This window comes from Vigna angularis, chromosome 11 (genome assembly GCF_016808095.1).
Source record: "Vigna angularis cultivar LongXiaoDou No.4 chromosome 11, ASM1680809v1, whole genome shotgun sequence".
NCBI classification, from domain to species: domain Eukaryota; kingdom Viridiplantae; phylum Streptophyta; class Magnoliopsida; order Fabales; family Fabaceae; genus Vigna; species Vigna angularis.
The window spans coordinates 10561445-10578696 of record NC_068980.1 but is presented as its reverse complement, the minus strand read 5'-3'; the positions used below and the strand labels follow the sequence as shown (position 1 = coordinate 10578696).

General features: G+C 29.6%; 1 protein-coding gene across 2 annotated transcripts; it reads right to left on the bottom strand.

Annotated features, from left to right (window-relative positions):
• Positions 1-4008: 4008 nt before the first annotated feature.
• On the bottom strand, positions 4009-9775 carry LOC108334274 (autophagy-related protein 18f). 2 transcript variants are annotated; one of them, XM_017570029.2, is made up of 7 exons: positions 8776-9768; positions 6767-7231; positions 6266-6685; positions 5695-5928; positions 4780-5589; positions 4522-4688; positions 4009-4322 (listed from the first exon to the last, which is right to left on the bottom strand). In XM_017570029.2, exons 1-7 carry the CDS (start codon positions 9055-9057, stop codon positions 4016-4018), a joined length of 2685 nt encoding a protein of 894 aa, XP_017425518.1. In that variant the 5' UTR covers positions 9058-9768; the 3' UTR covers positions 4009-4015. The 2 variants fall into 2 exon arrangements, with proteins under 2 accessions (XP_017425518.1, XP_017425519.1); XM_017570030.2 differs by lacking the exon at positions 4009-4322 and having other exon boundaries at positions 4522-4663; positions 8776-9775.
• Positions 9776-17252: the final 7477 nt, after the last annotated feature.

Below are 17252 nucleotides of genomic sequence, written 5' to 3'. Positions count from 1 at the left end.
CACTGATAGCGCTGTTGACCGCTCGATCATGCGCTATTGGCCGCTTGGCCATGTTCAAGTACTCGGTCTTTAGCTGGGTGTAGTCTCTAGTCTTTCCAGTTCATGACCGTTCGGTCTTAGCTGGTTGGTCTCTTGGTAGTGCTAGGTTTCGTAATAGCGTTCGGTCTTTTATAGGTCTTAACTATTAATGATCGTTCGGTCATGTAGTGTCTTGATAGTGCTCAGCCATTTATCAGCACTCGGTTTCAGAAGCGCTCGGTCTTATACTAGCAGTTATGCTAGTGTGTGCACTTGGTCTTGTACTAGTGATCGTTCTTGATAGCGCTTGGTCCCGTACTAGCGCTCGGTCTTGGTAGTGCTCGGTCTTGTACGGGTACTGGGTTTGTATTGGTGTTCGGTCTTAGCTTGTATTCGGCTTACGTTTGAGTCTCACTCTTTAAATGACCATTCGGTCATATTTACATGTTAGGGGTGTTTTTCCGTTCGGTTGTGTTAAAGGGTATTGGTGATTTTACTGTTCAGTTTGAACTTACTATGAAGTATTCGGTCTCTTTTAGTGGTCGGTCCTTAATAGTGTTTGGTCACTTCTTCAGTCTTATATGTTATGGACCGTTTGGTCATGTCCATTGGGAAGTGAGAAACTGTTCGGTCTCCACCATTTACAGTGCGTCTGGTCTTGTTCATAAGATTGGTTGATCTTTCCATTCGGTCGTACTAGGTGTTTGTGACATTCGGTTTTCTACTATGAATGAATATTTGGTCTTTAAATGCTATTATCACTGTTGACTTTGATGGGTTGAGATAGTTGTATTGATCTACTGAGTATGGGAAATTGTATTGATATTTCAAACAAGGCATATGTTTCAAGTAATGTGGAAGAGAATTCCAAGGAGGAATGTCTCAGTAACAAGTGTATTGAAGTGGTAAAGGTCTCAAGTGAAAAGTGTATCAAAATGGTGTTATAGTATGAATATGGATAATGAAATTCACGGAGTTCATCCTGATATTCTGATGATTACCAATTCTCAAGTAGAGATGGGTAAGGCATTGTGTGAGAATGGCAGGAGGTCCTAGCCCATAGGATCTTGGATGAGTTATAACAGACTAATCTCGGGTGGCAGCTGATGGTTTTCCAGTTACTACACCACCTAAGTGCATGAACGGCCTCAAGCTACATATTCATACAATCTGGATGGTCAAGTCAGGTGTACGATTTATGCATGAAGTATAGTTTTCATTTGTTTATGCATATATGTATTTGTTTTGGTATGTTGGATTTTTCGGTTATGCATTAGTTGTACTTGTAAGAAATGTATGTATGTTTGGTTAATTAAATTACATTAGTTTACCCTTATTTTCCTGTCTTGTCATGTTGTCCGTTTGGTCGTCTACGTCCTTGCAATGATCACCCGGTGGGTGTGAGCAGAGTGCGGAGAGGTTTCTCTGGAGCAAGTGGTAAGCGAGGAGTCTTCAATCCCTTAGGATAAGACCGTTCGGTTGATACATCTCTTGTATGACCGATCGATTCTTATGATTTGTATTCAGATTAGGATTTTAGTAAGTTTTAAAATTATGGTTATTTCATAACAACTTTAAGTTAATTTTATTTTCTATAGTTGTTCCATTTTTTTTTTTGTAAATGTAAGAACTCTTGAATATAGTTTACAACTATATTTTTTTTGGGATGTTACATTCACTACAGAATGAATAAATAAATAATTATAGTGGGTGGAACTAAAATATCGCTAGAATTGATTTTAATTATTTTATTTAATTTTTAACTGTGAACAGTATTAGAATGTTTGGTAAATTAATCTTGAATTATGTATTATAAATTAGCATGTGAGATTGTTTTAGGATAAACAGGTTCACACATAGTTCCCAACATTCTACGAAAACAAACATTAGTAATTATTGTATTGCACGCAATTGAAAAGACAACATTTTCATTCCGACAAGTAAATTATAGTATTTGAGATTCTAGATTTTCCATGAAAAAATAATGAGAAATTTTTATTCTCAATAATTTAGGACCACTTTTTTACTATTTTTCAAAGCACTTTATATATCTGCCCTATTTTCTGATCGATAAATACTATTAAAGATCTTGATTTTATTAAATTTGATTTGAGGGTTTAATTAGTCATCCTAACAAAATTGGTATCTTTAATTAAAAAAATTATAGTTGAATCCTTCTACAACTCCCTTAATTTCTTGTATTGAAAAATATAATGAATTGATGAAAACCTTCATTTCATGCCTACTTTTATGTCTTACATATAATGGAAGTTGACGTAACCAACCACTTCCGTGATATTTTATTCTCCTAAACCTCAATTTGTTTCTTTAGTTCAACAAATGGCCACTTTATATATATTTATATAAAAATTATAACATTTTTTTTATTAAAAACTATAGTATATTATTGATAACATTTTTAATAGTGATACTATTGAGACACTCTTTTAAAATTTTGAATTTTTAAAAAAAAATGACATTTACAAAAACATTTACAGAAACAACTGTTTTAAATTTACATACAGAAATAAATTTTTAAGCAAAAACCGATTTCTAGGATCGAATTCTGCACTTATTATTTTGAAAAATATTAATAATATTTATATAATAAATCATATATTTACAACAATCATAAAATAAATATTACAAAAGCATAAATTATTTTGTTATATTTAGGGACATGAATAGTATAATATAAACTCAAAGTGCAACGAGAAGAAGGTACACTTTGTATTACAAAAAAGGAGCTCAGATAGGTAGGTCACGATCTAAACAAATATAATTAATTAAAATAATCACATAACATTATCATTTGATAATTAATATTATTTTGTTCGCATAAATCAAAATAAACTAGCACCAATAAATTAAGAAACATAAATTAATTCAACTTATTCGTTTACTTCACTCATTTACAAATTATTATATTACTACAAATTAATCACTTCTATAGTTTGGTAATACTTTTCTTATTCTTATATACATATTCTTCTTCCTCCTTCTACCCCTTTTTAGTCACATCACATTTCATTTCTTGGTCCAATGAATCATTACCTTATCAGGTATCAACCTTCTTATCCCCAAGAATTCATGAACCCCATATTAGATCAAATGTTCTTATTGCTATTTGAGTAAAATGAAATTAAGTCAAATTATTAAGAACAATGTGTAATAAAAGTTGACTTTTTCATGAATCCTTTTGTTATAGCACTAATATATTTAATAGGGTATTTTAATTTGAACTTGATATTTAACATGCTCTTACCAGATAAAGATCATATTAGATAATAAATAATAGACTTTACAAATTACAAAGATTTATTTCCTGTACAATAAATATATATTTTCACCTTATCTTACAAACTAAATTATCTAATAATAATTATAATAATGATAATAAGAAGAAGAATAATAATCTAATTAATAGAATGAAAAGAAAAGGTGGGAGTGAAGGGACAGAGTGATTCTATTATTTACACATTAAAACTAATTATTGATATACATGAATCTGTTATTTACAATTTCAACAGAAAGAAATCCTTGGTAGTATCCACAATTTTGCATCATAGTCAAGCTAGTGAAGCTACTCCTCATGCTTCTCTCTCTCTCCCAACATTTTATATTAACATTGTTAATTAAGCCTCCATTGCCAAATCAAAGAATATTTCCATGCCTGAATTGAAAACCCAGAAAAGAGAAAAGCCAATAAAAATTGTATACATTAATAATACTATAAATATATCAAGCATTTCCAAATATATGAATGATTAACAAACACAATGCTTACACAGAACTAATAAAAAAACACAAGTGATAACATCAATGATAACTCTGTTGTCTTTTTCATTATTATTTTAATATATCCAAGGTTTCTTTTGGGTTGTTTCCAGACTTACAAGGATTGTGTTGTAAACAATGCATACCAAGAAACTATAATCAATTGAATAAAGCAGATGCAAACAAATTACCTTAGATTCAAATTCATCACCATTTTTCTTCAAAATGATTCTTCATTTTCAAGCTTTCTGTCACTATTTACAAACATGAGTTGAGCCTCGGTGTCTAAGTGCTCCCTTCTATTATTTACAATCTCATGCTGAGTATTTGGTTTAAAGGTGTCATTGTTATTTACAAAGCTCACAGTTTCAGAAGCCACCACATGATTATCCAATTCAGTTCCTTCAATCCCATTTCTTAACTCAGAAACATCACCATCATCACTCCTAGAAGAAATCCTGCCATTTCCAGATGACTGCAAACTGTAATGTGACAGTTGGTCATCTTTTTTGCTATCCATAGAAGTCCTGTAACACAATCATAAAATTTCAAATTCATGAATATGCAAGATATCTCCATGTATACAAAGGGGGAAATAATAAAGCAAGAAAGAATCCAAAGAAAATTTAACATCAACAAACAAAGTAACCAATATTTATAAGCACAATGTTCAATACAAAGTCAAAGAATATGGAAGAAAATCATTCAATTAATTTGTCATCAAACCTTGCTTGCTGCAACTTTGGAGTCTGAAAATAGTCAAAAATCGGAACCAAGTCTTTTGATCTAGCTTCAACTACGCATGTAGGAATCCTTTCAATCTCAAATTCGCCACTCGAAGCAGCTTCTTCACCCATTAAGTTAGGCTCTTGCAACATTGAATGAAAATATATCTGGTTGGAAAAGCATTGTGCATATAAATATCAAACAAAGGGCATAACACAAGAGACTAAAACCACCACAGTTTGATTTAAAATAGCATACCTCTGGTTTTGCCCATAATGAAGTCTGAGCTTGATGCATTTGAAGTTCAGCTTCTGAAATATACAAATGACTCTTCCCCTCAAGAGAAGGATTTACTTTCATAGCTCCATTCCAGACTTTCGGGCTAATGGTGTACTCCTCCCCCACTTCCTCCGGATATATTTTATTGGCATCTGCAATTCCATTCTCGCCATATATATCTATGTTATCTTCTCGCTCTCTTCGACTATGACTCTGACATATATTCCATTTTTGGATAGCCTCAACTACTAATCTTGCATCATCCTGTGGAAGGGATTCATATGCAGGAGCCAACACAGAGCCAACACCTGAATCTTGACTGCTTAACATTTGCAGAGCATATTGTATCATAGAACCAGTTGGTGAAAAGACCAGCAGGTGATACTTTGAATAGTTCATTTCAGAACTTTTAAACTTCCGAAAAGATGAAGCTACAGCCCCAGAAAGGTGAGTTTTCCTACCAGTTGCAGCAGCAGCAGCACCAGTTACACTGCCCCTCCAGCCATTGGCTCCATTCCTGATCCGGCTTACCACGGAAAGAGTGATTGGTGGGCCGGCCACAACCAAACTCTTTTGTTTAGGCTTTTGCATGGCAGAACCATGAGACCATCCCTGGGGGTGATTAGCTGTAGAGCCTAATCCACTATTTCTTATAGTAAAACTATCATCATAGGACTGAATATTTACATGTCCTCCTTGAGGATTTATGGCAAATAGATGGCTAGTGCCCCTAGAGGAACTGATCATAATCCACTTGCTGTCATCACTGAAACTGATATCTTGAATAACCTGAAAATCCCAATACATATTATTATAACTCCATGTTGCTTGTGTTGATGAATTGTCATAAAGAAAATGATAATTCATCAAAAAAAAGAAAAACCATTCACTCACCGCATTTGTAAAGCCACGTTGCAGCTTGTACAAATGAACATAAGAGGGGCCAGTATCAGAAGCAGAAAAATTGTCCTGTACAGGCATGATCTTAAAAACATTTATGTTATGACCCTGAATGGAAGCTGTCACTAAAATGGTGCCACTAGGATCAAAGCTTAATGCTGAAATAGGACTCTTGTGGGCCCGGAATTGAGCAATAACGTTTCTGGAGACAATATCTTTAACAATAACCTGAAAGAGAACAAAAACAATGTTACCCTATGTAAAAGACAGAATAAAATGATACAGCAGCAACAATATCAATACTCTCAACCTGATATATATTCTAAGAAAGACATTAATATGTCCAAAACAATATTTGTACGAACAATGCTAGAAGAAAATGAATGTAATACTGGTAACATTATAATATTTTTTATCCATGCATCTGTACAAAACATGTACAACCTAAAATTGACTGCTTTATAATCTATTTTGAGCAAAGACACACACACACACACATATATATATACAGTTCAATATATATATATATATATTCAAGTAAACAGAATCAAGAACAGTATTTCACCATCCCAATGTTATCTGCATCCGTTGAATGGCCATTAATGGTTCCGGTGCCCTTAGAGACAGAATTTACAGATTGTAATGAACCATTGGTATCAGAGCAGTATCTGGAAAGTTTCTTATACCCCATGTCTCCGAGGGATACAATACCAGTAGCAATATGCTTGCTGGACTCTTTGGCATAATGAGCAAGCAAACTGCCATTAGAAGAAAAACCAGAAACACTTGCAGAAGGCATCAAATGTTGTCCGCTGACATGTCCTGAATTGGAAACAGCAACTGGACTTCCGCTATATGCCAACCATCTTGGTCCCACCGCAAGAGGACCATAACCTATGCCTCCAGAACCAGGGACACTCATGACTATAGGATTGGTAAGTAAAATATACGCCCTTATTAATGTGGTAGCTTCAAAACAGTGAATCTGCAAAAGAATGATTCCATCAAATATTCCAAGACAACACATTTTAAAGTTTTAATATAGAATATATGTTAGAAGGTATACCTGAGTGGACTGAGAGATAGCAACTACTCGAGAACTGCACCTCACAGAATAAACAACTGATCTAAACTTCAGCACATGAACATATGATTGAGATTTCATAGAATAAAACCTAACAGTAGTCGGCAAATAGTTTCCATTCATTTGTTCATGTGAGTTTAAAGTGCTTCCATTATTAGGGGTGGCCAACCCATCCTGAACATTGCTACCTCCTACAAAGAATCCATCAGTACAAACAACCAACAGCTGCCGACTGTTTGCATAGTTGTCTTCAGATCTCTTTGATGCAATTGGATTAGGTACCATTTGCATAAAAGAAACAGGACCATCAAGTCTGGATACAAGGTCACGGACATTATTTGATTCATCGACATGCCAAACCTGGAAGCCAGATCGATAGCCTAGAAGAAGTACTTGCTGAATAACTTCACCCTCACCCTCTAACTCGTCAAACCCAGCCCAAATAACCTATATAAATTTATGATTGAAATAAGTCATTGTGTCTACACAAAATATAAAAAAATGTACCTAGGATAAAGTATCAATTACTCAGTACAAAAAACGAAACTAAAAGGAATATAAAATTCCAGAAAAAATCAGATTAAGCAAGGCAAAGAAAAACTAAAGAACATGATGTGGATTTGAGTATTTAAAAGCGATTCTCTGGATATTCATATAAAGACTTAAGAAATTTAAATACACAGTCCCCTTACAACAAATCACAACTAGATAAGCACATTCATGAAACAACCTGATTATCTCTAAAAGCACATAGCTAGAGATTTATCTGTTCTCACACTCAATAAAAACAGATTAGATCTCTTTTTCATACAAAGAAGTCCATTAATTCCATCATCATGAAAGAGACCAATAAAAGAATTACATCTTGAAAAATAGTTATAACTTTCAATTTTTACCTTGATATCAGTTGAAAGTGTCCATAAAATCAAAACAAAAACTCTTAATCCATAACACTATGCAAAACGACACACTCCTTGTTATATCTAATAAATGACATATTTTCCTACTAGACAGGATGTTTAAATCCGAATAGTGTCCAAGTTTCTAGCCAAAATTGATAAAACTTTATAAAAATGTCATATAAAACAATCAGAGAGAGCTAGACACGTGTGAAAGAGATTAGCAGAATAATAAAATAGAAACCTAAAAAAATCAAACCACCAAATTTTCAAATTTTTTAGTGTCAAGACACCTGCAAATTTCAAATTTTTTAGTGTCAAACCACCTGCAATATTTTTAGTGTCAAAGTACAGTATAACCCTAGGCAAAGTTAAGGAACAGTATCAGGTGTTCAATCCCAAACTATAGAGGTGTTTACCCAGCCATTTTTCCGACATAAGGTTTACAAATGTGCCTATGGAATTGTATACTCTTTCAGAGGCCAAAAATATAACAGTCTGTTCAACAAAGCATCGTTTCGTAACAAACAATACAAACAAAATAAGAAATTTAAAACAGAGGAAGCCACTGATTGAACCCAGCAAGAGCAATCGATATTGTTTGAATTTTTATCCCTAAATCACACATTGATTGAATACAATAAGCATGGCCCCAAATAAAAAGCACCATACCTTTTTTTATTAAACCTTGCACGCGACAAATTCAAGTATAGAATTTTGAACTACGTAATAATGACTGAGTATGAACAAGCAGCGGCAATCACACTGGATTCGCAAGTTAAACCTATACTCTAAAATTAGAAGAAAATATAAACCATTTGGATAAACAATCTATAGGTTTATCTCTATAACAAAAACAAGGAGTTTTTAAACAATCAATGAATCTAAACCTGCCCTCTAATATTAGAAGTCATTTAAGCCATTCAGAAACATGATCAAGTAAATAAGCAATTATACATAAACCAAAAATAAACACCCTATAAATGCAAACAAACCACCTTTACAATTTAAATCAATACAGACCACAAGTTCACCGCGATGACCAATCAAGAAATTGGTCTTAAATCACAAATCAAAAAAACGGACACATACCTTATCATGGTCGGGAACGTCATCTCTGTCCACAACGGATGAAGCTACAACAGATGCAGCAGAACGTGCAACTGTGGAAGCACCAGAGGAAACAATCCTGAGGTAGCTAGAAAGAGCACGAAAAGAACTAGGAATGAAGCCGCTGGTTTTGCCACCACCATTACCCTGATGAAGAAGCTGTTGCTTCTGTGCATCATTCCTCATCCCCATCACCAAATACACCAAAATAGATCCTAACCACAACACAAAAATCAATGATTCCCCAAATTCACCCTCAATCATAACCCCCCAACTTCCCTCCCCGTTCTTTACCCTCTCCAAGCATCCACAATCACAGCAAATCTTCAATCACACCCACCACAAAGTACAACCACCTCAAATAATATAAAAATCTTTTTTTCTGGGTTCTGTTCCAAAACACCGCAAACGACAAAGAAGACAAAAAAAGTTGGGATTTTTCTTTTTCTTCAAACCACAATCAATTATTATTTTCGTTAATATTATTCCCTATAAAAAATGAAAAAGAATAAAGGATTCAACTAATTACACCAAATAAAATAAAAAAAATGAAACTTCACGGTCTAAAAATGCTAGATATGATTGATCAGAGAGGATTAAGAAAAAGGGTGTTCCAAAAACCAGCGGAGAACCATGGACGAGATCTGATGAGAGAGAAAATCAAAAGCTAGAGAGAGAATAACTGTAGATAGGAAGAAGGAAGATAGAGATGGAGAGACGGAGAGAGAGAAGGTGATTGGTGATTGGATAACAAAGGAAGGAAGAAGCAAAACCAAATGGTGGAAAAGAAAAATAAAAGAAAGAACTCAAGGCTCACGTCTCTTGAGTTTCTCTCTCCAAAAGGTTTTTATTAATTTTTTCAAAGGTGTTTCTTCTTTTCGTGTGTTTGTTGTTGGTTGTGTTGTGTTGGAATTCAAAACTGTTCCTTCCAAGCAGTTCAACAAAAAACTAACCTCTTCTTCACCTTCATAGTTATAATCTCTCTCTCTCTCCCACGTCTTCTCAGTATCCAACGCTGTCAAACAGTTTTCTTCTTCTTTTCACCTCTTTCTCTCTAAGTTTCATCTCCCTAATTAACTATTAATTAACTAAGTTTTGGATTAAAATGATTGAACAATTAAATTAGGGGGTGACTGTTCCAGTTCCCATTATCCCTTTTAACACTTTCCAACTAAGCAGCTTCATTTATGGCAAGAACAATGAATGATATCATTACTCGTTACAAGTGTGACCTAAATATAGGTAATTTTTCCCATAATGTTATTATTTTCTGTTTTTCCAAACTTATAACTTTTTTCTCATAACAATCCATCCTTACATTATTTTCACTTTTTAATTTTTCTTATATATTACTATTATGGTTAAAAAAATCGTTACAAATTACTGAAGTTATTATAAGAAAACTACAGTTTTACTTTCTATCATATTTTTATATTTTAAGTTTGATCATGTATTTGGTCATATTTTATACAAAATATGAGTATTTTTTATTAAACAAAATATTATCAATATGATAATCAACAAATAAATAATATAATTATACAATTATTATATTAATGTCATTTATAAATCATATACTGAATATAAAAAGTATATATATATATATATATATATATATATATATAACTACAATTATAATTTTTGGTGAAGAAGAGATTATACAAAACAAAATTCAGTTTTTGAATCATTTTCATTCTGCATTAGATCACTTGAGATATCATTTTCTACTCACGTCATTAAGGTGATTATCGCACACAAAATGAACACACTGACAAACAAATACATGAGAAAAGGTAAGTTAATGTGCAAAAGATTTGATCTAAAAAAGAATAGTCATAATACATTAGTTTATCACTAGACATGTATAACATACCACAACTCACTTATTTACATAAACAATTGACATTAAATTCAATTATCTAGATATACGTCTTTAATATAGGGCTTTAACGTAGGTATGTATTGATATCTATGTTTTGCATAGTCATAAACAAAGTGGTTATCAACTTACCACCTATAAGGTTAGTCCCCTTTACGTCTAGAACCAACAGTCTAATGGTTAAGACTTTTGTGACTCTCACCACATAATTCATTCTACTTTATTTGAGCATGAATAGTTATTAGAGTTCATGATTCTCCTTTATGATCCCCTGATGTCAATACATACATTAAACTTTACCACATCACAACATTTCTCCTTTAAATTCTCTTAACAACATTTCAAATCATATTCTCAACAATATTATCCATCAAAATATACATCATCATACATCTTAAACATACATAAGAACCATAATATATCAATCTCAAATAAGTCACACCATAAGAAAAGCACAACATACACATTAGCATCCAGAGATGGCCTTCAACGCCAAACCTTTCGCAAAATATGGAGTTCATTGACAGTCATGTCTTTCAGTGTCATTTTTCTCACAAAAAAGCATGCTCATCGACACCCATTTAGTGCTCAACGACCTATAATTAAATTATTTTAGACTTGTAGTGAAAAATGACACTCAGCCATGCCTCACCAGCGTTCAACACCATAACATTCGTATATTTTGCACTACAAGTCTGGCATTCAACGGTCTAGAGCTAAAATGCTCCTAGACCTGCACAATGAACTAGCTCAACGTCAGCTTGTCACCGCTCAATGTCATACCATAAATCAACAGACTTAAAACTGCTATTTGGGGAAAAGGAACTTGTTCAAACGATCAATTTGGTATTTCTTACTTAGCACTTGGTTCAAAAGTTGTTTTTAATGTCAAAACACATATTAATTGGCTCAATTGATCAAATTCTCATTTTCCCAATTCAACTCAACTCAACCAAGCAATTCAACATACACCAATCAGCATAATCAAGCTCAGCAAATCAAACTATTTCATACCATTCAACAATCAAATTACACATCTCAAAACATCAATGACTTAGAAACACTACAAATAGTTTCCATTACCTAAGAAATCACTAAACAACTCGATAGACCTAAGAATAGTTCTAAACGCACAGAAAGCTTTATATGTTTCTATGAACAACACAAACATGATATGAGTACACCATATGGACTATTGACCAGCAGAGACTCTTAAAGAAAGCTCAAACTCCACATGTAATCTAGAATAGTCCACTATACACACAAAAATATATATAGACTAACAAAAGAGCATAAAACCAACTTACTTTCTCTTTTTTGCATAAACAAATAAAAGTGAAAAACTTACTTCCAAAATAATCTTAGTGGTCTTCGATCTTCAAATGAATAAATAAATCGTAATAAACTCTAGAAAGAAATAAGATAACTCTAGATGATGATATGATTTCAAAATAATAAAACTTATTTATAAAAATCTATTTATATTTTAAAATTTTAATATTAAAATAATTAAGTTTTATTATTTAAAATATACTTTTTAATTCTAAAACATAAATTTAGAGGTTCTGAATACTGTAGATATAAGTTTTAAAGTATTTATTATAAAAGTTAATAGCTTTAAAATATTTTATTATGATTATGTATGTGATATATGTATGATAAGATGACATCGTAAACAACGTGTTTACAAATCTAAATAAAGTAATACTGTTAATAATAATTAATTGCATTAGAATTATTAATATATTTAAATTAACGAGACGTTGAAAAATAATTAAACTGTATATATAGTAAAGGAAATTTTTAAAAACTTGAGAATAATATTTTAAAATTTAAGACTTCTAAATACATTTAATAATTTTTAATCCATTTCAACTAGCTAAATACCTTTCTTTTTTGTTTTAGATATACATTGTGAAAACACATGTTTTAATTCCTGTGTATTTATCATCATCAGTTCTATTGAAATTATTTGAAAAACATAATCTTTATTAATCGAACTTATACTCCTACGTAGTTTAAAACATTTATTCACACAAAGAATTAAAGAAAAAATTTATTCACATACACAAGATCAAGATGGTAACTATGTTATATTTTACAAAGATTTTTTTTTAGTTTACTAAATCACAAACTAATTATTTTTTTATTATATCATATATTATACCTATATTTTTTTTCATAATGGAAAGCAATAAATTCTTTGCGTTCACTTTTCAGCTTCCCAATAAACTCTTCCAATACCCGAAGCACTTTTGCTTTATGAGTTGGTGTTATTTAGAATAAAAAAACCACGGATAAAAAATGAAAAAAAAGTACTATTAACTTTGAACATTATGAGATGTTTCCTTGTAAAATAGATATAATAATAAATGCAAGTTGAAATTAGTCAAACATGAGTAGTTTAATGATTGTATGAAACTCGTGAGTTAGGAAAATGACCAAATATTTTTGATTTTAATTTAAAAAGAAAAAAAAGAAACAATGACCTCTATCACTGAATTATGCTACCAAAAATAAAAATTGCACTTTTCCAACAACCTTGCTCTCTTTTCTTCCTTTTAAGGGTTGAAAAAGATGAAGCATGAAGAAGGGAAATCAAGATACCCAAAATGGTGCACAAAGCTTACATATGTTACTATGGATTTTGTTTCCACTAATGTTTGTTGTCTCCATTTGGTTATTTTCTTAGTAACTTTTTTTTGAAAAATAAAATGAAGAGTTTGTGTGGGGACCAAACAATTTAGGCCACCCAAATAGGGGAATGGTCCATCTTCACCAACAAATCATTGCTCATTCTTTTAGTATCAAACAAATGTTGTGATCCTTTTTGTGTCATGCAAACCTCCAAACAAAATCACACCTCTCAAAATATCCAATTCCATTCTTTTCAACTCACTTCTTATGGAAGAACAAGCACACACAAAACAAGGAATATTATAAAATAGATTAATTATCATCGTATGCCTCACTCAAATCACCCTTTTCATATTTCTTGCTAGCTGTGATGTAGCTCATTCTATCTCATCATGCAATTATGTTTATATTTCGTGGTTTCTAATATTCCACTCAATTATTTGAAGGGTTATAATTTTCAAGATTTAGATGTTATAAGACACTTTTTGAAAATAATGTGATATCATAAGATCCAAACAAAATTAAATAATGTATCATAACAACATGACTTGTTATAGTATATTGATCTGTTTCTTTGATAAATTTTACTATCTTTATTGTAGTATATTGGTTTTTATACATGTCAAGAATAAAGATAAATGTTCTTTTGTTGAAATAATTTAATTAAACTGATTTTGCTCTTTGATAAATTAATTGTATTGTTTTTTTTAAATATATATATATATATATATATATATGATTTATTTGAAGACAAACTAAATTAACATTTTCTTCTCAAAAAAGTATTAATCAATTTTTTTATTTTGAGTTTTAAGTTTTTTATATATATTTAGGTATTTTTAATTGAAATTTTATTATTTTTTTTTTGTCTATTAGATATTAAAAAATTATATATTTTTCAAATAAGTTATATTTTTTATTATTTTCCTTAATTGGATAATATGACTTGGAATGACAAAATTATTCGCGTGGAAGGTATATGTGACATATAGTTGGTACATGAGTATTTATTACGCTAACAAATATTTTAATACCTATTTATAAACGGGTCAAGTATGAGTATTATACTACATGACCTACACAACTCGCGGGTATCCGTTACTCGCAAAAAATAAAAATAATAACTTAATTTATATTTAATTTAATTTAATTCAATTTTAAATAAAATTAATTTATATTTTATTATATTAAAATTAAATTTTAATTTATATTAAAATTTTCATATATTTTTTAATTTTATTTTAAAATGTATAAAAATATATTTTTTAATATTTGCAGGTACTCACAGATTTTAAAATACCTACGTGTTTTTTTAAACGGATACCACACAGATAACGGACCAGTTGCAAGTTGAATTTTTAGTTTGCGAGTTGAATTGCGGAAAGACACTATTTATATCAGTACTTGACCTGATGCATTATCATCCTCTTATGTTATTTTGTTATCTTATTTACTCTTCTTAATGTATTTCAAAATATAAAATTTTGTAATTAATATAAATAGTATTATAATTAATGTTAAATCATAAATAACTTTTATTAATTTCATTAAAATTGAATTGAATAATAAGAATCATGGTCATAATCTACAATAATGAAGGCAACGATAATAATTTCTTAATTATTTTTATTTAAAGTAATAAAAGTTATTTATTACTTTACATGCTATATCATTTAAAATTAATAACAAAATCTTATTCCTTTTAATGTGTAAAAACAAATAATTAAAAAGATAAGATAACATCCAATCATGTCACTAATAAAAAAACTAAACGAAAGATACTCAATTGAAAAATAAAAAAATATTGAATACTTGATAAATAAAGAAATTATAAAAATACTTATAAGAATAATTGAAACTTAATTAGTTTTTTTTTTCTTAAAAGACTGAAACTAATCAGTTTATAAATGAAAGTAATAAATGGTAGTTCGAATATGTACCAATTTCACATGTTGTTTGGTCATGTTTCTCTATTGAAATTGAAATTTCACTTAAATTAGTGAAGTAATAAAACATTGTATTAAATGTTATCAAAACATAAAATTGATCTAAATTTAATGAAAAGTGTGAATAATATATTATCCAAATTTTGTAAACTGATGACATGTATACCATTAAATAAAATTTTAGAAAAAAAAATAATTATTGAGAAATGTTTTGGTTTGAATATGTTCCAATATTTGAAATTCATGAAAATGAGATTTAGACTAATAAGAATATACAGTGATTGATAGCAAAGGTTGAAGAATGAGATGTTTGCAAGGGTCGCTAATGGTAACCTAATGCAACAAGAAACCTCAAAAGCTAACCTCACTTCTTCATCAAGTCAATGGGAATCTTTCATTTCACAAGGAAATTTTTAAAAACTTGCTTCTCAAGTTATTTTATGATTTTTTGTTTAGTTTAATTGCACTTAAATAATTATTTACTCTAATAAATAATTTCAAAATATGATAAAAATAAGTTATTACTTGACCAGATTAAATTAAACTAAATACACAATTAGTCTATACCTTATTTTATTGATTTATTAGTTTGTCTAGTCAAAGTTAAAAACATTTAATATATACATTACAAAACTTTTTCATGGATGACTTCAAATAGCATCTTGTTTATTATTACAACTTACTGTTATTGTTATTTAGCCTCATAGTTTAGTAAAAAAAAATTATTTAATCTTTTAATATTAAAGTGCTATTTTAATTCTAACAAAAACATGGTAACTTTCATTTAAAAAAATTAATCGAAAAATATAAAATCATACTAAAAATATATCTGTGTGTACAAAATAAATCATAATTATTTTAAAATATTTACGTGAACATGTTTAGTATGCCATTTAACTCACTTTAACTAAATAGTTTGAATTTAATTAGCTAATTTATCATTTTTAGTTAAAATTTGACTTTCATTTACCTTATCAACAACTTTTGTAAAACATAATTTTAACCCAATTGACTTTCATTTACCTTATTTTAGCATTTTATATTTATATAACCTTAAGTCAATGTTATTATTTATAATATAGTGAATTTTTATCATTTATTTAAGAACAGATGTTGAACTACTTTTTCTATTATCAGGACTTTAATTTTGTTTGGTTAAGCAAATATAAATAATTTCCAGAAGCTGTTTGATAAAAATTTATGTATTGCTTATTTATGTTATTTTAATTAAATACCTTTACGATTTACCTTTTTTGTTATTATTTTCACCCCTTTAATTATCTATAAATTATACTTATTATTATAGACGACAAAACGGCAATTTAACCGGTATTTTAAATATACTGTGATTATTTTGGTTTTATTTTATCCTATATTGACTAATGGGTTAATGAGTCATTATGGTCTATTTTATAAAAGTAATAAAAAATAATTTCAAATAAAAACAAATAAACTTAAGCCATATTAATTAAATTAATTTTAATGTTAAATATAATAATTCATATGTAGATCATGCTATTCTTTTTTCAAAAATATTATTGTTAATTTATAAAAGCTGATTAGGTCATAAGCTTATAGATCGGACTAGTCAGTTATAAACTAAATGAATTAGTAAAACAATGACGAAATTTAATTAAAGTCACGATTTGACTTCTAACTGGTTTCGCAAGTTTTTTTAGCTCGTCTTTAATATAAAGGGATTGCAAAATTACGTGTGTAAGTATTAGTAGATAATATTCGTTAAGTAAATGATTTTTTAAACTGACATTTATAAGTGCGGATAATTTAATATATATTTAGAAATATGAGTATCATATTATTTAATAATATGAATATTTAATTTAAAAATATATATATTTTTTATTAAGTTAAATTTAATTAAAATTAAAATTTAATTTATATTTAATTCAATTTATATTATATTTTATATTTTTTGTAATTTATTTATATTTTATTCTAAAAGTATAAATTATTATTTTTTAAATACCTAAGATATC

What these genes read in the sequence shown, in the direction of transcription:
- LOC108334274 (XM_017570029.2), bottom strand. Translation starts at nt 9,057, where the DNA reads ATGATTGAGGGTGAATTTGGGGAATCATTGATTTTTGTGTTGTGGTTA. An exon ending in AACGTGGCTTTACAAATGCG is followed by an intron (nt 5,590 to 5,694) that starts GTGAGTGAATGG and finishes TGGGATTTTCAG; the next exon opens with GTTATTCAAGATATCAGTTT. An exon ending in CCAAAGTTGCAGCAAGCAAG is followed by an intron (nt 4,323 to 4,521) that starts GTTTGATGACAA and finishes ATTGTGTTACAG; the next exon opens with GACTTCTATGGATAGCAAAA.